Genomic DNA, 19636 nt, shown 5'->3' on the forward strand with positions numbered 1-19636 from the left:
AATGTGTAAAATAAATATTATTTAAGTTATAAAAGTTATAATAAACAATAAATTGTTTGTTTTTTATTATTATAAAACTATTTCTAAGCAATCATACAATTATATAACCAAGTTTCTTTTAATTATATAATACAAAAGATTTACTATTAATAGTTTAGCATTTAGTTAGCATTTAGTTAGCATTTAGTTTGTATCTATGAAAAAAATAAAAATATACTTAAATATTTAATTTATTTTTATTCAATACAATATACAGTACTTATGTAAATGTTTTATTTATAAAATTTAATTCAATAGTTAATTAAAAAAAAACTAAAAATTTGTATCTTATTTTATTCTATGGAAAACATATTAGTTTTAAATTAAATTAAGTTATTTTTATTAATTTATTATTATTTTATGTTAAAAATATATTTACATTATTTTCAATAGAAAGCAAATACACTAAATATATATATAAATAAATAAATAAATAAAATTTTATTTATATATTTATGATTATATTAAATTTACTTATAAATTTGTAATCCACAAACTAAATAAATATTTGACATATAATTATATGACATTTAGATCTTATTATTAACAAATGAATTATTTAATTTAAATATATCATACAATTTATAACTGATATAATAAAATATTTTTAAATAAATGATTTATATATTTTAAATTTATTATAATAAATAAATTATTTAAACTCTTCTTTAAACTAAATAGAAGTTGAATCCAAATAAATAAATAAAATTTTATTATTTATTTAAGATATATATATTATATTTAATGTAATATTTTAATGAATATAAAAAATTATTTTCAATTCATTATAATTTATAAACAATTTAAATAATTTAAAAAAACAACTAATTTAAAACAATATATAATTGTAAATATTATTTAATTAGTATTTAATAAAACTATTCAAAAAAGTAACCTTAAAGTAGATTTAAAATAATTAAATTTTGAATTAAAAAAATACTATTTTATAACAAAATTATTTTCGCTATTTAAAAATGATGTAAATATTTTCTATATTATAATAAAAGTGAAAACTTTTTATTTTATAAATATAAAAAAAAAATCCATTCAAGTATCACTTTTATAAATATTATTATTGATAATGTTTTTATTAATAATAAAAATTAATTTATTAAACGGAAAATTTTCTAATACTAATAAATAAAATATATTTATACTTCAATAGTAAATAATATATTATTTTAGGTTAAAAATATAAATACTTTTAAACATTAGTAACATAAGTATCATTCAAAAAATTAATTATTTAATAAATCACACACACATATATAATACATATATTTATTTATTATAATTAATTAATAAAAATACATGGAAAAATACTTAAATATATTTATTTGTATTTAAAATATTAATTAAAATATAAATAATTACTTAATTGTTTTTCTATCAAATAAAAATATTTTTAAAAAAAATCACTTACACTATAAAATTACAGTAAAAACAGTACTGTATATACTGTAATACTATTTAATTGTAACTAATGTATAATTAATATAATAGTTGTAGAGTAATACTATATTTAAATTATATTAATTATATTTAAATAATAATAATATTTTTTTTTGTTAAATCAATAATTAATCTAAAAAAATTATTTGTCTCTTTATTTAGATAATCAAGATAATATTAGAGGGAAAAAATTAGACACAAAATATTCATATAATCAATAAAATAAAACAAAACAAAAATCAAAAAACTATGGCCACAATCAGCGACACTACCCAACTAATCATTAACTATGACTATCCCAATGAATTGCTTATGAATGTCACTATGGATGAGCTCAAGAGTCAGGTGCTCAACAAAATCATAGTCGACTTTGCCAACAGAGACCATATTTTCGATGGTCTGACCGAAACTGTATTGAAAATCGCTTATACACTACTGATACTGACGGGTATTGTGGCCAACGTGTTGGTCATCGGCATTATTGTGGCCAACAAAAAACTGATGACCAGCAATAACCTATTGTTATTGAATTTGTTTGTATCCGATATACTATTGTGTATATTTTGTATGCCATTCACACTGTTGGCTATTACACGCCGAAGCTATCCGTTTGGGCCGTGGATCTGCAAACTGGTGCCATTCATACAGGCGGTCACTACACTGGTTTCGGCGGCCACTGTCCTATCGATAGCCATCGACCGTATGATACAGATTAAGTCCAATCAATCAACTGCTGGTAAGTTATTATTATTATTATATATGAATGGTATTATAGTATTTTAATAATAATAATAATAATAACTTTTCATAAGCTATAAAAATCTTGATATTAATATATATATATATTGAATATATTATATAATAAAAACAACAAAATTTTATTAATAAGTACTGTAATACATATTATATTATAAGTTTAATACTTAATTTACTATATAAACAGTATATATTGAATATAAATACAGTAGGTTTATTGCACTATTATATAATCTATTATATATATAATATATTTGAAATTAATTGTGTAATTATAACATATGTTTACTACGATATAACGTTTTTATACACTGTTTATACAATATTGATACTTTAGCAATATATATATATATATATATATATATATATATATATATATATATATATAATATATATTTAATATTTAATAGATTTCAATGAATTTTTATTTATTTTTTTTTCAAATATATAGTAGATATAGTCAACAAGTTTAGTATTATGGTTTCTAATGTATCCGTTAAATGATAAATACTGTAGTACTGTATTATAAAGTATAATGTTATATACTTATGATACATATATATATATATATATATATATATATATATATATTGATTTAGGAGTAAATATATGATTATTATTAATATTAAATCAAAAACACTACTACTTTTTATTTAACCCCCAAAAGCAAATCCATTAGGGATTTGATGGTATATTTGCTTTTAAGTAGTAGTAGTGATGATTAAAAAAAAATATTTACATAAATTAACTGCAATTTTCCTGTTTTAGTGGCTTTTTAATAATAATAATAATATAATAAAATAGATTATTATCGTTAAAATTGAATTCAATAATTTATTAATTTTTTTTGATAAAATATTTATATAATTAATATTTTTATAAAAACAAAATTCTTTAACTTTGATGAGATTGAGATTTTACTGAATCTGATATTTAAATTATTATTTTTAATAATATATGTTTTTTTTTGTTGAATTATGATATTATAATTTATTTTTAATTAGCATAATATTAAAGCAAACAAAAAATATTTTTCAATATATTAGAGAGTAGCAGAATATTAATTTTAAATTAATTTTATAATTATTTTTATAAATTCATAATATGATATAATAAATAAATAAATAAAGTATAATATGAAACATTTTTTAATTTATAAATAAAATTTATTTGATTTTATATAATTTGACGACATTTTAATCATTACATTGTTAAACTAAAATAATATTTTATATATATATATTAGATACTATAAATAAATAAAAATTAATTTAATAAATAAAAGAAATAAATTACTGTTTTGTTTTGTTTTATTGCATTTATTTATTGAACCGTTAATATTGAATGTTAATGAGTTATAAGTTATATATTAAATGAATGAATGAGAGAGAGAGAGAGAGAGAAAGAGAGGAAAAATATTTAGAGATTTATGTATTAATATAATTATTAAGTTTAGTATTTCCATACAATTGTATTATTTTTTTCATTTGACACTACAAATAGATATATCAATTACCGATTAGATGACTAAAAATATCATAATTTAATATATATTTTAAAATTATAATTATAGTTAATATTTTCCAATTTTAATTAAACTTATTCATCACTAATAAATATTTATGATTTATTTATATATATAATATATAATTTATAATGTTTTATTACAAAATATTTTTATATTTTATATATCAATATTTATTATATTTTTTGTAGACTAAAAATAAATTTTTTATTAGATTTTTTTTGGTGACTATTTTATCAATATTTATATGACATTGCTTTTCAATTATTTACAATATTTATTTTTTTTTTGCTTTAACTATATATTTAAGTTTATTCAATTTTACTTGATCAATTTAATGTTAATATTTTTTTTTGCTACTTTATAAATAATAAACTAAATCCCAATATTATTAGGCTGGATATTATTAATATATGTGATTACTATTAATCACAAATTTAATTAATATATATTATTATTATTATATATATATTTATATTATTAATATAAATAGTTGATAATATAAAATAACTTAAGCAAAAATAAATACAGTAAATAGTTATTTTACAAAAAAAAACAAATTAAACAAATTAATTTTATTGCTGCATATTGTATGTTAAACATAAAATTATTATTTAAAAAAAAATCTATATCTGTATTTTAGTGTAATATATATAAGTTATATATATTTTAATTTAGAAATATAAAATAAAATGTATTTTTTTAAAGGAAACTACACTCAAATCCACTTAATGGCTTATTAAAGATATTAAACTGTATTATATTTAGTTTAGTTTCCGTAGTTCAACTGTATATTGTATGTCAAATACAGTATATATTTATACTATAAATTTATTTTTTTCGTTTTCATTAATTTCAAAAAAAACATTTTTTCTGTATTTAATACAATATTTAATAAAATATTTTTATCAAATAATAATAAGCTTTTTTTATTAATAAATAATATCATAATATAACATCAAATAAAATAAAAAATCAATAATATTCGACCATAAATTTAAAAAAAAAATATTTTCACCATGTATATATATATATTTATATTTACACAGTATAAATAATAATTTTATAAATAAAAATCAATATATAATATAATACAATTTATTTAGTAATCCAAAGTTAACCAAAAAAAAAAAAATTGGATACTATTTTTTACTTAAATTTGTTTTATATATAATATTTATATAATAGGTATTTATTATAATATATTGAATATTTTATTTAATAAAAAACAATATATTGTGATAATAATATTAATAATATATATTTTCTGAATATATATACAGTATATATATATATATATATATAGTAGTGATATATTATTTTATTACCTGCTATTTATTTATTTTTTGTATTTCTAGTATTATATTATAATAAAAAGAAATATATTTATTAAAGGAATATAATAACTGTTTTTAAAAAATATTTTTAAAAAATATTTTATTTCATGCTTTTTTATTAGAAACAAAACAAATAATAAAAACAATAAAAAATCAAATTTACTAAATAAATATTCACTGAAATTATATTGAATAATATATATATATATATAAATTAGATAAAAAAATTTAAAAAAATAAATAAAATATACATAAGTGCTAAATAATATTTTTTTTAAGAAAAACACTAAAGGCTTTATTTCAATTGAATTATTAGTAAAACTTTTTTTTTATACTTATTAAAAAAAATTTGAATCACAAAAATATATAACTTAATGTCAATTTATTACATTATATAATATTATAAAACTTTATACTGTTTTTAAAAAAATATATTTAAATTAATTGACAAAAATAGACAGAAAAATTAAATTATTTATAATCAATTTACTTAATGTATGTTTTTTACACAATAAGATTTTTAAATAATTTATTCATCAATAAAATCCTTAATAAAAATATAAAATTAAAAAAAAACAATAAAATTGCATTACTTTATACAGTATATAATATATATATATAAAGTTTATTTATAATGATGACTTTTACTAATCATTTTTTGAGACTATTGCAAAACATATATATAAAGATATTTACATATAGATAGATGTTTTTTTTTCGCAATATATTTATTTATTTTACTAATTTATAAAAAATATAGTATTCAAAAATATTTTTCATTATAATATAATATCCGGTATAATAATTGACATTTTAATTGATTAATTAATTTTTTTATTTACGTAATATTTACCCCCTTATAAATATTTTTGATAAAAATATATATCTATAAGCATATTAAGCAATAAATATTAATACAATATTTAAATTAGAAAATAATAGATATTTAGATATTATATATTTTATATAATTACCAAGAAAAATATTTATTATATTTACTACATTTTACAGTTATTACTATTATTAATAGATTTTAGGATTAAAAATTAAATACTCAAAATCAGAAAAGTTAATATTTTATTAAATAAATTTATTTTTATAATCTTTTTTTTAAATCTATTTAGTAATATATAACGACTTTATTATAATGTTTTAAAATTGAAAACGGATTATTTTTAAAAACATTTTTTTTAGTACAATAAAAAATTTTAAATACTTAAAAAAATATATTGTGTAATAACATAGATATATTATTTATATATATACTGTATAATTTAGTACTTATTAATTAATTTATTATAAAGTATTTATTTTATTATATAATAAGTTGTATATAAAAAAAATTTTGTAATTAAAAAATTTAATCAAAAATCATTTATAACATTATTGTAATCAATCTATATTTATTTTCATTAATTTATAATGATTTATTTGATATATATATATATATATATATTTTTTGATAATGTTTACTAATTTATATTTATTTCCTATTTATATTAGAAATGAAAAGTTACTATAATTAGTATTTTATATATAATTAGTTATTTAATGACAAAAAAATTACAATAGTTTTTAACAGTACTATAGTATGATATAAATGATAATTACTTTTATTATTATTATTATTTGTCAGTTAATCCAATAGTTTTTTAATAAGGGTGGTGATTCATATATTACGTTTGTACTTGAGGGGGAGGGAGGGGCGGGATTTTAATTAACTTTTATTTAATTAATTAGATATATTATACTTTATTAAATATTTTTTTTAATATCTATATTTGTTTAGTGAGACCCGGTATGTCAATACAGTCGACACCCAAACTAATCAAATATGCCATAAACACACTGATCATATGGTTGTTATCTACAATTATATCGTCGCCGATATGTATCTATCAGTCGCTGGTCGAGTACGGCATACCCGGTGTCGTTATATTTGATAAATGTGTCGAACACTGGCCCTATCATATACGAGGTGTCTATTCCCTGGTCATACTGATAACACAGTTGCTCATACCGAGCACCGTTATGCTGGTATCGCACTATCGTATCCGATCGCATCTAAGCGATCATAGGGTGTCCCGTTGTTATCGGTCGGTCAACAGATATTATTGTGGCAACAGTTTATCGCCGCCCAAACCCGATGACGAGGAAGCCGTCAGCAGTTTATCGACAACACAGTTGAACACTAATAGCGGAAATAATAATAATAATAATACTAAAAATATTGGAAACAATAACTATGAAAATAATAATAATAATAATATTGTTAGGACTAACAGGTAATAATTGTTTTATATATATATATATATATTATGTGGGCAGATAGGGGGTGGGGTGTGTGGTTGGGTATAGGGGTTGGAATATATATATATATATATATAGTTGAGGAATGGTATAGTTGTGGATAGGGTTGGAAATAATATTGTTTATCTAATATATATACAATTGAATTAACTAGAATTTACTGGAAACCAACAAAAAAATTAAATAATTAAATAAATAATATTATTATTAAGGAAAATGTTAAAAGTTGTTTATTTGATAATTTAATAAATATAATGTATATATATATATATATATATATATATATATATATATATGAAAGTTATGTTTAATAAGGTATTTACTTAAATTATATTATATAATAAGATATTTGTATGGTTTTAGCTTAATAAAATATTGTATCATATTACTTGGTAAGTCGATATAAATTGCGAAAAAAATAAATATTAAGCAATAGTTAAAAACAAAACAATAAAAATAAAATCACAAAAATATCAAATTTCTATTTATTTTATTTTTTTTGTAAATAAAACAAAACAACTTTATTTAGTTTTGTTTATATTTGATTTTTTTTGTTTGTTGAAAATAACTAATCAATTTTATTAAACACACACACAATGATAGTGAGAGAGAGAGAGAGAGAGAGAGAGCAAATTTAAATTTTATTTGCGAAAATAAAACTTATATTGTGATAGATCTTATCATTTTTATTAACATAACTATTAAAACAAACAATAGAGAGAAAAACATTTATTTAGTAGATATCTATTGTTTGAAGCATTTATCTATTGTAAGTCAAAAAAAATATTTATATATATATATATATATATATATACAGGTAATAGATTATATAAGATATATAAATTGAATAAAACATCAATTCTAAGCATTAATATATATATATTTACATATAAATCATAGCTTTTTAAATATACTTATAATATATATATCAATATATATATATATATATATATATAATTTCCTCTATTGTAATAATAATACAAAAAACACAGTTTTTTTGGACGATTAATAAAGAAATATATTTACTATTTAAATAAATCCCATTTACTAAATGTAAGATTTATTATTATTATTATTATTTAGTATTAGATATACAGTACAATATTACTTAACAATAAAAATTGTCATTCAAATGGTTTCTATTATTTTGTTATTGTTTTTTTTTATTTAGTATTATTATTTTGGATACATTTATTTTTTTTTCTTATATAAATATCAACCATTAAGAAAGATATTCATATTATATAATATATATTAATAATAATAGTAGTAGTATTGAAAATAAATTGTTGAATTATATTGTAAATATAATATTATAAGTTATTTTTATTTGAAAATATAAATTTTAAAACATTATTATTATTAATAGAGAGAGAGAGAGAGAGAGAGAGAGAGAGAGAGAGAGAGAGAGAGAGAGAGAGAGAGAGAGAGAGATAGAGAATATTATGTTACAGTAGTTTCAATAAGATAATGATACAGTATTTTAAACAAAAATACTGTACAGTATATAGGGTTGGAGCAAATCCCCCCCCCCCACCCCCGGTTTCTCATTTTATTATCAATACCCATATAGTTGAAGGATAGGAATATAAATTAATTTTTTTATTTTCCGGGAAATTTGGAGGAATTTTAAAACGGAAAACTCTCTCTCTCTCTCTCTCTTTTAAAAATTTGCCTAAACTTTAATTGTTAAGTAGTTTACATATTACCCCGGTATGTATATAAATATATATATATATAATACTATATATACTGAATATATAGTATAGTATTAAAGAATAAATATCTAAAATAAATAATTAGTAGATTTTTAAAAAAAAGAGTAATTAATTATTATTATTATTTGTTTAATATATGAACTTTTAATATAAAAATAATAATTTTTTTATTTTTTGCTTATTTTTATAAAATCATTTTTTATATATAATGACTGCCATATAACTTGACTCCAGCCACGAGTTGACCGTCGGTAACGATCGGGAGACGTCAATCGTAAAAGGATCGCCAAGTTTTGTTGGTCTAAACCAAAACAACAACAACAAGTGTATCAACAAAGAGATGCACCGAAACAATCGGGTGACCATATTTCTGGTCACATTGACGGCCATATTTAGCGTTTCGTGGCTACCATTGAATGTGTTCAACATTTACGTTGACTTTAATCCGGACGTCGGCTTAAGTACCAGAGATCTGTTCCTAGTGTTGGCCGTCTGTCATCTGATAGCCATGTCTTCGGCGACCACTAACGCCATACTCTATGGCTTTCTTCATACGGCTATTCGCAATGAATTGACGGATACTATCAATAAGATTAAGTGCTATTTTCGTCGATGAGTGAGTGGGTGAGTGAGTGAGTGTGTGTGAGTGTGTGTGAGTGTGTGTGAGTGTGTGTGAGTGTGTGTGAGTGTGTGTGAGTGTGTGTGAGTGTGTGTGAGTGTGTGTGAGTGTGTGTGAGTGTGTGTGAGTGTGTGTGAGTGTGTGTGAGTGTGTGTGAGTGTGTGTGAGTGATGGAGCACTGGGATGTACAGAGTAATTGGACAGGCATTTCATGTTACAGTAATTTATTTATTTTTTAATTTTCAGATTTAATTACTATATATTTGTTAAATATTATATAATCACCGAAAAAATAAATTATATAATAAGTTAATTATGTGTATATACTGTATATATATATTTAAATATTTATTTAATTTTATTGATAAACTAAATCTATATTTAATGTAATATTTTTTGTTGTTTATATACTGTAATCTAAATGATAAGCTAAATGTTATTATTATTATTATTAATTCAATTTATAATCAAAAAATTATTTATTTATTTTTTAATGCAACAGTAAAATATTATTTGTTTTCAAAGTATTTTAAATGTTAATTATTATATTGTATATAATACAGTATAAATGAATTTATTAATTAAACAAACATATTATTTGTGATACAACTAATTATAAAATAAATTAAAAATATTTTATTTTTGCTTAAATTATAATTTTTTTTATATAAAAAACATATAAATAACTATGAAATATAAATTATATTCAAATATGACATGAATGTATTCATAAAAAAATTTGTTTACAAAAATTAAATTTAAAATTTATGACTAACATCAAAAATTAAATAAATAAATTCAAAAAATTTTTATAATATATTTATAATAATATTTATAATCAAAAATCTAATTTATTTTTACTTATAAAATAAATTCTACTTTAACAAATAATATTTATCATTTTTTAAAAAAAAAATCTAAATTATTTATAAATTTTTAAGGTATAATATTTTTATGTATTAATATAACTGTATATTTTAATAAATATTTCTAATAAAATAATATTTTTAAAAAAAGTTTTCTGAAAATAAATCTAATTTATATTATTTAACAAATGTAATATTGTTTGAAACATAGTTAATAAATATTAACTGTTTTTTTCAAAATATAATAAACTAATAAAATATTAATATAAATTTAATCATATATTTAATAATTAATGATTCTTGATAATAATAATACTGTACTAAAGCAAACAATTGCTAAATTAAATTATTAAATATATCTAAAAATGATTTTTAAAAAATAAAATTTAAGACAACTAACTTAATTGCAACTTAATAAATATATGACATTTAATTTAGAAATCAAAATAGAAATTTTAATGATTTTTGTTTATATATTATTCATATATAAGTTATAATACAGGTATATAAATTATATTTTATATTATATACAGTATTAATTATCAATTGGTTTTAATATTAATTTGATTGTATTTTGTTTGTTTGTTTTAGCAATCATATTGTATGATTGAAACGATATAAATACTTTTTTTTGTTGTTGAATACATTAGTTATAATAATCAAATTATCAAACAAACAAACAAATTAATTAGTTTTTTTTGTTGTATCCATTTATACTGGACAAAAAAATAAACCATCAATTAATTATTATTATTATTATTTACTATTTCTAGGAAAATAAATTATAATATAAATGTTTAACATTATTGTAATTCATGTTTCAATAGATTAATAATATTATATGTATATGTATTGTATATATATATATGCACAGGTATTATAAATTTTATAAATTATAATACCTGTGCTGTGCACATACACACACAYACACACACACATATGATTGTCAATAAATTCAAACTTCAAAATATAYGGACAGACAGACAAACCGGAGAAAAAAAAAAAATTAATTATAATTTCATACATGAGATCTAAATTAGGTTTTTTTTATTATTAGTAGTAATATTATTGTAAAATCAACGGTACAAACAAACTAATTAATTAATTAATTAGTTTAATTTAAATAAATAAACAGAAAAAAACAATAAATAAATATAAACTGATCCAATCACCAATTGAATCAATTGAATCACTAATTATCTATTGGATTTCCTCTCTGCCACCTCCATAACCCTCCCGACCGCCTTCACCGCCGCCGCGTTTGCCTTCACCACCGCGTCCTCCTTCACCACCGAAACCTTCGCCACCGCCGCGACCGCCGCCAAAACCTTCGCCGCCACCGCGTCCTCCTTCACCACCGAAACCTTCGCCGCCCTCATATTTACCGCCGCCACCGCCGTATTCAGACTTTACACCCTTGACCACTGCTGTCTGTCCGAAATCTTTGACATCTACCGGCGCTTTTTCGTTGATCTTAACGATGGCCGGCTTTTTCTTGACAATAATCTCTTTTTCCTTATGAATTACCGGCTGTTCCTTAACAATAACCGGCTGTTTGACGTATACATTCTGGATGATTGTCTTTTCGATGGGCGGCTGTCTGATGAAAACCGGCGGCGCATTCTTGACGATCAGTTCGGGCTTATGGTGTTTCTGTAGTAGGTGTGCCCCTTCGTAGGACTTAATAAACGGTGTTATATCGAACTTGGGCTGAAATTCGGTTAGTTTGGTAATCGGTATAACTTTGCCTCCATGTCCATAGCCACCGTAACCGTGACCGTAACCGCCAAAACTCGGATATTTCTGATAGGATGTTACCACTGGTTTGACGTACGGTATTATCGGCGGCTTAATTACGGCTGGTTTCAGGAATTTCTATGAATGGATAAAGGGATGGATATTAATAATAATAAAAAAAAGTTATATTTAAGTTAATATATTTTTTTTTTAATAAAATAAAATAAAAACCTTTTCCCCATATCCATAGCCACCACCGCCATAGCCTTCCCCACCATAGCCCCCACCATAGCCACCCCTACCACCACCATATCCTCCTCCTCCTCCACCACCGTACTGTGCATTTATCTGAATTAATTGCACTAATAATACAATCGTTATGCCACCCAATAAGCCCATCGTGTCTAATGATCACATAAAACCAACAAACAAGTACTACTGAATTAAAATATTGAAAATTGATGACAATTTATAAAGTTTTTTTTCTTTATCTATATATTATACAACAATTATTAGTCTATCATTTAGTTACGATAATACATATCCTCGTCGTCCTCCTCCTACTCAGTGAAAAATTTTTACCTCCCTTTCCATCTAAAAAAAATATAGCATACAGTTTAGTAGTAATTGTTTTGTTAAGTATAAAACTTAAATGTCATATAACTATCAATAATATTAGTATTATTCACATGAAATCGGAGGGGATATCCTTTATAAAAATTGTTAGTAAAATATATATATTTTTTTATTTTGAGATTGAATTTTTTGTTGCAAAAGTTACATTCAAATAGGATTTTATTATTGTAAAAAAATTTTATCATTAAGATTATTATTATTATTATTATTTATTTAGTCAAACTATTATGTGTATTGATATTGTTGTCTAAAAGTTTCTATACAATTACAATATATATATAATAATAATAATAATAATAATAACTTCAATGGGTTTAACACATAATAGTTAAGTCAATTAAAAATAATAACTTATAATATTGTGTTATACAATAAATCAATTAATCAATAAATTAAAAAAAACAATTAAAAACGTTTCAACAAATATAACAATAAAAATTTTAAAAAACAATATATAAATATAGTCAAGAAAACAATATAATACTAATAATACAGTAATATAATGACAAAACAAGTGTCGATTAAAATAATAATAATAACATTTCAATAGAAAAACTAAAACAAAAACAAAATTAATTAATTAATAAAAAAATTTTTTTTAAATGTCTTTCATTTGAATCAATTTCAACAGTCGTCCGAAACCATCATCAATGGTATTACAGTTGGCTATCACTTGTAGGACATCGTGTTTGTCAAAGCCGACAGATATTAGTGCCATTTTGCGGGCCATTAGTAGTTCATATCTATAAATTCATATATTAGAAAAAAAACTAACATCCCTGAGCTCACAACACACACACACACACCCACACACCCATACACTTACGCGGCTATTCGTAATGTCGGTTCCAGAGCCAGTGCCCGCAAAGCGGCCACTTCGGCGTCACGATATCGGCGACGGCCGTTCAGGGCAGCGGCCAACCGGACATAATTGGCCGGACATCTGGGATTAAGTCTGACGGCTTTCAAGGCGTCCTGAGCGGCCATTTCGTAGCGATTCAAGCGGTAAAAAGCCAGCGACCGGTTGGCATAATAGCGGAAATCACTTGGATTTAGTTCAATAGCTTTTGTTAGTAAACCGATGGCTTCAATGTAATCGTCGGACGTATCCATTGCTTGACATCCTTTTGACGCCAACGCTAGACTCGCAGCTATTTTACTCATTATTATTATTATTATTATTATTAATTTATTGATAATTAAAAAATTAAAACTAAATTATTACTAATAATAATAATTATGAAAAAATAAAATTGTCTACAATTTAAACAACTAATTAATTAAAAAAATAAAATGTTTTTTCTGATGTAAATAAAATTATTAGTAGACGACACTTGTGTTTGACATAGTTTTTTATTTTTGTCGAAAAAATTTTAAGTTTTTTTGTAAAACTTTATAAATGATTTTGTTGTACTAATAATTTTTATTTAAGGTTTAAACATAATTCTAGTAATTAGTAATTAATTTTAAATATAGTTTTTAATATATATATATATATTTATTTACCATTGAATTATACTTTTATGTATTAATAATATGTTTAATATGGAAAATACAGTTAAAAGATTATATTTAGTATTATTTTAGTATTAAAAATATTCCTATTAATTATTATTTTTAAAAAATATTATAGACATTAATAGTTAAATAAAAGATTATTTTTTTTTGAGAGTCAATTTGAAATTTTTGTTTTTTTTGTTGAAAAATTAAACCACTAATGAATGGAAAAATTTTTTTTTTGAATAATTTATTTATTTTATATATCAAATTTAAAAAAGACATCTAAATCTCATATATATATATATACTGTATATATTTATTTATTTATTTATATAATTATTTCAATATGTAATATATAATAATATCATATGAATTCAAAATATAATTATTAATGTTAATTTAAGGCCAAATTATAGATATAAAATAATTTATTATTCAGTTTTAAAAATTATTATTTAAATTTATAATAAATAAATAAAAAATATATATAAGATGTATAATACAGTATATATAAGGTTATCAAATAATATTTTTGAAATTTTAGTAAAGTTGATTGCAAAGTTTTTTTATTTAAAAAAAATAAAATAAAAATACATTAAATAAATTAGTTTTATAACTAATATTTTAAAATATAACATTATTTTATACTCTCATTATTAGATTAGTACACTATAGATATTATATTAATATAAAATTATTTTATTAATTGCAAAAACATGTTTTTATTTTATTGATTTATTTTAACTTTTATTTTTTTGTTGTTGAAAATATTAAATTATTAGTACTTTACATATAAGTACAGTACTGTTAGATACAAAAATTAAAATTTTATAATTAATATTTATATATATATATAAATATAATCTAATTAACACTTTATTTTTGGTGTAAGTATTCAAGAAATCGAAAAAAAAAATAATTTTTATAATTTTATTTTTAAAGTAAATTTTCGGATATGATTTCCCCTATTATTAAAAAATTATTTTAAATTTTTATATACAATTCAACATATGTTCCTGTTTTAGACACTTGAATACAATGTACTACAATATTATTAATTTTTTTTATTATTATTGTATCAAAAAAATTATTTAAAAAAAGACAGCGTTTATTGTTTGCATAAAGAAAAATATAGTCTATTTTTTTGATTAATTTTTATCTCAAATTGATTTATACAAAAAATTAAATAAAATTTATTGTCATATAAAATTAGATAATAATTTTATAAAAAAATTATAAATTATGTATAACTATTTTAAATAATAATATAAAATAGTAATAATTTTTATAGTTTTTTCAAAAAATTTTTATTTATAGTCACAATTATTTTTTGGTTGGTTTTTATTATTTTTCTAATCAATTGAATAATAATAATAAAATTGAAATTAAATATTTTTATTTTTTGTTTACCAAATAATTCACTCAAACGTTTCACTTCATGTTTATTTAAAAATATATAAATAAAAATCTTATATAAAGATATAGTATAACTGAAAATTTTTTGATAAGTTTTAAGGTTTAGTGTTTGATAATCCAAAGTTTTATAATCAAATAAAACTTTCAATCTTTTAGATTTATTGTTGATTTTTATTGTATATAACAATAACTTTATAGTAGTAGTGATAATAATAATATAATAAATATAAGTTAATTAAAACAATATTTTCTATAATAATAATAATAATGTATTTCAATAGCAATTTAAGCTATACGTTAATAGTATCAACAATTTATGCTATTGTCTTAATTAATATGATTGATTGTCAGTCAAGTAAGTACGGGCACCGGGATATTATAATAATTGGTGGGGGCAGTGGTGGTGGGGGTGGCGGACACCATCATCATCATGGAGGAGGCGCTCAAATTGGTAATTCAATCGAAACCAATCAATAAATTATATTTTGTTAAATAATTTTTTTATTAATAATTATAATTATAATTTTTTATGTGCTGATTAATTTGGTATAATCATATAATAATAATAATAAACTACAGTTCCCATTCCCATACCTATCCCAGTGGGTCACGGAGGAGGTGGCGGTCATTATTATCATCATTCATCGAAAGCTGGTTTGATATTTTTTTTTATAAATAAATAACTTAATTACCTTAATAAGCGTAACTAAATAATTTTACATTACATACAGTTCCCATTTACATACCGGTCAAAACGGCATCGCATAAACATAAAATTAATGTCTACGGCGGCCACGGAGGCGAAGGTGGCTATGGCGGTGAAGGAGGTTTGGGCGGTAAAGGAGGTTGGGGTGGCTATGGCGGCGATGGCGGTCATGGAGGCTATGGCGGTTGGGGCGGATATGGTGGCGGTGGCGGTTGGGGTGGCCATGGAGGCGAAGGTGGTATGGGTGGTGAGTCGGATCATGGAGGACATGGAGGCGGTGGATATCATTGATTGATTGATTGTCATATACATAAGTCTACATAAGTTGGACAGCAATTTTTTTGATTTACATACAGTAAAAGTCATGTAATATTTTTTTTACATAAAATTTATAGTGATATTTAAATTTTTATATATATATATCATATTGTGTTTTTTAAAAAAATACAATATCATCAAACATCATGCACAATTAATAATTGTAAAATTTTTATAATTTTAATTATAGAGTTTATACTGTGCTATTATACCAAATATTTTTATATAATTATAATTATTTTTTTATGTTTAACATATTGTGATTTAATTAATATGTCTAATAATTAAAAAAAATATATATTTAGACATTAAAAAAATATTTGATTAAATTTTTTTTCAAAAAATAAAATATTTTAAATTTAATATTTATGTTAAAATTGTTTAATTTTTTTATAAACAACTAATAGTTTTACAGATTTTCGCATATAATTTATATTATAAATTTTATAATAATTATTATTCATATAAAATATTATACTATACTATACTAAACAGTATTATCAGTATTATTATAACGTCTCAAACCTATTATAATATTAATAATAAAGTTCATAATTATGTGGCTTTAAAACAAATTAGCTATTATTATGATACATAAAATAATTATTATAATAATAATAATTTCAATATAATTTTCCTTAAAAAAACATATTTCCTAAAGGATTACATTTTATTTTTATGCATCACTTACTTTTGATATGCAAAAAAAATAACAACAAAAATTATAATTTAAAAAAAATAAGTATAGATTAGTTTTTTTATTTATATAAAAAAGCTAAATATAAATAAAAATAAAAATTATAACATATTTGACAAAAAAAATTGTCTACAACCTGTACACATTGTATGTGTGTGTGTAATTAATTTTCAAATTTTTATTGAAAAAATTACAATAAAATTACTATTAAATAGTTTATTATTAAACATTAATTTAGTTTTATTTTTTGTTGTTTTGTTTGGTTTTGGTTTTTAATGAAATGTCTGGACTTTTTTTTAATATATATTTAGATTTTTTTGTTGTTTGCTCTCAAAGTTTAAGTAGATTTAAAATTTTTAGGGTTTTTTTTGTCTATTAAATAATTATATATAAATATATATTTATTGATAAACTAAATAACTAAAAATTTTCACTTGTTTGACATATAAATTACATATTATTATTATTATACTTACTTAATATATATACCAATGATATAATAATATATATATATAATAAGTGATAGACAAACATAACTAACTTTCCCTTTTTTTCAACCAGTATTTACAGCTAAGAGATGGGTCCATATCATACCCTAACCAACAACAACAACAACAACATGAGTCCTAACTATAAAACTAATAGTCAATTAATTTTAGATTGAAAATCAAAATTTTTATTTTGTTTTTAACCATTTTTATATATATATACCAAAAAGTATAACTTGAATGTAACAATAATTTTTTTAAATAATTTTTTATTTATACATTTATTTTTTTGTTTGGACACCAAATAAGTGGTTACATCACTGATGATGATTATGACCAGTAATCTACTAATTATTTTTGTTATTTTAATAATTATCATAAATTATAGTCAACTAATCGATGGCCGCCGTAATAAAGGCGGCGGAACTATCATTATAATCGGCGGGGGAGGAGGCGGTGGTGGTGGCGGACATGATGGTCATCATCATCACCATCACCAGGATGTTCAAATTGGTTTGCCATTAATTTAATATAAGTTTATTTTTTTAAAAAAATACAATATTTTCTATTAAAAACTATAAACAATATACAACAAAAAAAAACAATCAACAGTTCCCATACCTATACCCATACCTATTGGCGGAGGTGGTGGTGGTCATCACTATCATCACGAGTCGACTAAAAAAGGTATTATTTATTTATTTTTTAATTTTAGTTTTAAATAATATATATATATATATCTATATATTTCTATGATATACTAAATGATTTATTTATTTATATTACAGTTCCCATCTATGTGCCGGTACATACGGGAACTCATAAACATAAGATTAATGTTTATGGTGGCCATGGAGGCGAGGGAGGACATGGAGGCTATGGTGGAATGGGTGGTATTGGTGGTCACGGCGGACATGGCGGATTAGGTGGTTGGGGTGGCTATGGAGGTCACGGTGGTCATGGAGGTGTTGGCGGCTATGGTGGTGAAGGTGGCGATGGTGGTTGGGGTGGTGGTGGACATGGATGGTAAATATATATAAATATATAGAAAATATCTATCAAATTGATTTTATTTATTTATTTTTGTGAAAAAAATCAGTAAAAATAGTGAATTATTTATTTTTTTGTATTAATTAATTAATTGATATTATATTTTAATTTAGTATTTAAAAAATATTTAATATATTTAATTTATAGTATGTTAACATGTGTTTTATGTTTTTTTTTAATGTACTGTATTAACAAATAGATATACTTTTTTTATATTATTAATACACATAAGGAATTGCTATTAAATATTTAGTCGTTTAATTAATTAATTAAAAATATCAAAAAATATGTATTTTTTTGTTTAAATGATAATAAAATTTTTAAATGTAAAATATACTAATATATTCTAATAATAATAATACTAATAATATAATGTAAGTTAAAATTACAAAATAAATAAATTATATTTTTTTGTATTTAGTTAACTTTTAATTAAAATAATAATTATTATTACCGGAAATTATCG

General features: G+C 21.0%; 4 protein-coding genes across 4 annotated transcripts; 2 read left to right on the forward strand and 2 right to left on the reverse strand.

Annotated features, from left to right (window-relative positions):
* Nucleotides 1-1740: 1740 nt before the first annotated feature.
* LOC128955247 (neuropeptide Y receptor type 2-like) lies at nucleotides 1741-9850 on the forward strand. Its single transcript, XM_054300896.1, has 3 exons — nucleotides 1741-2227; nucleotides 6899-7394; nucleotides 9360-9850. The coding sequence occupies exons 1-3, from the start codon at nucleotides 1741-1743 to the stop codon at nucleotides 9751-9753; spliced, it is 1377 nt and encodes a 458-aa protein (XP_054156871.1). The 3' UTR covers nucleotides 9754-9850.
* A 1818-nt stretch (nucleotides 9851-11668) lies between these two features.
* On the reverse strand, nucleotides 11669-12823 carry LOC128955276 (probable H/ACA ribonucleoprotein complex subunit 1). The gene is made up of 2 exons (XM_054300929.1): nucleotides 12591-12823; nucleotides 11669-12497 (listed from the first exon to the last, which is right to left on the reverse strand). The coding sequence occupies exons 1-2, from the start codon at nucleotides 12756-12758 to the stop codon at nucleotides 11823-11825; spliced, it is 843 nt and encodes a 280-aa protein (XP_054156904.1). The 5' UTR covers nucleotides 12759-12823; the 3' UTR covers nucleotides 11669-11822.
* A 667-nt stretch (nucleotides 12824-13490) lies between these two features.
* LOC128955277 (uncharacterized) lies at nucleotides 13491-14168 on the reverse strand. Its single transcript, XM_054300930.1, has 2 exons — nucleotides 13822-14168; nucleotides 13491-13738 (listed from the first exon to the last, which is right to left on the reverse strand). Exons 1-2 carry the CDS (start codon nucleotides 14157-14159, stop codon nucleotides 13594-13596), a joined length of 483 nt encoding a protein of 160 aa, XP_054156905.1. The 5' UTR covers nucleotides 14160-14168; the 3' UTR covers nucleotides 13491-13593.
* Nucleotides 14169-18452: 4284 nt separating this feature from the next.
* LOC128955248 (uncharacterized) lies at nucleotides 18453-19150 on the forward strand. Its single transcript, XM_054300897.1, has 3 exons — nucleotides 18453-18633; nucleotides 18733-18807; nucleotides 18909-19150. Exons 1-3 carry the CDS (start codon nucleotides 18453-18455, stop codon nucleotides 19148-19150), a joined length of 498 nt encoding a protein of 165 aa, XP_054156872.1.
* Nucleotides 19151-19636: the final 486 nt, after the last annotated feature.

The sequence above is a fragment of the Oppia nitens genome, unplaced genomic scaffold (assembly GCF_028296485.1).
Source record: "Oppia nitens isolate AA-2021 unplaced genomic scaffold, nextdenovo-longstitch-racon4-pilon3 scaffold2_pilon_pilon_pilon, whole genome shotgun sequence".
NCBI classification, from domain to species: Eukaryota; Metazoa; Arthropoda; class Arachnida; order Sarcoptiformes; family Oppiidae; genus Oppia; species Oppia nitens.

Excerpts from the sequence above, each read along its gene's own strand:
- LOC128955277 (XM_054300930.1), bottom strand. The coding sequence starts at position 14,159 with ATGAGTAAAATAGCTGCGAGTCTAGCGTTGGCGTCAAAAGGATGTCAA. Across the intron at positions 13,739-13,821 it reads CCGACATTACGAATAGCCGC|ATATGAACTACTAATGGCCC; the intron begins GTAAGTGTATGG and ends ATGAATTTATAG.
- LOC128955248 (XM_054300897.1), top strand. The coding sequence starts at position 18,453 with ATGACCAGTAATCTACTAATTATTTTTGTTATTTTAATAATTATCATA. Across the intron at positions 18,634-18,732 it reads TCACCAGGATGTTCAAATTG|TTCCCATACCTATACCCATA; the intron begins GTTTGCCATTAA and ends AACAATCAACAG. Across the intron at positions 18,808-18,908 it reads TCACGAGTCGACTAAAAAAG|TTCCCATCTATGTGCCGGTA; the intron begins GTATTATTTATT and ends TTTATATTACAG.
- LOC128955276 (XM_054300929.1), bottom strand. The coding sequence starts at position 12,758 with ATGGGCTTATTGGGTGGCATAACGATTGTATTATTAGTGCAATTAATT. Across the intron at positions 12,498-12,590 it reads GCTATGGATATGGGGAAAAG|AAATTCCTGAAACCAGCCGT; the intron begins GTTTTTATTTTA and ends ATCCATTCATAG.
- LOC128955247 (XM_054300896.1), top strand. The coding sequence starts at position 1,741 with ATGGCCACAATCAGCGACACTACCCAACTAATCATTAACTATGACTAT. Across the intron at positions 2,228-6,898 it reads GTCCAATCAATCAACTGCTG|TGAGACCCGGTATGTCAATA; the intron begins GTAAGTTATTAT and ends ATATTTGTTTAG. Across the intron at positions 7,395-9,359 it reads AATATTGTTAGGACTAACAG|ACTTGACTCCAGCCACGAGT; the intron begins GTAATAATTGTT and ends GACTGCCATATA.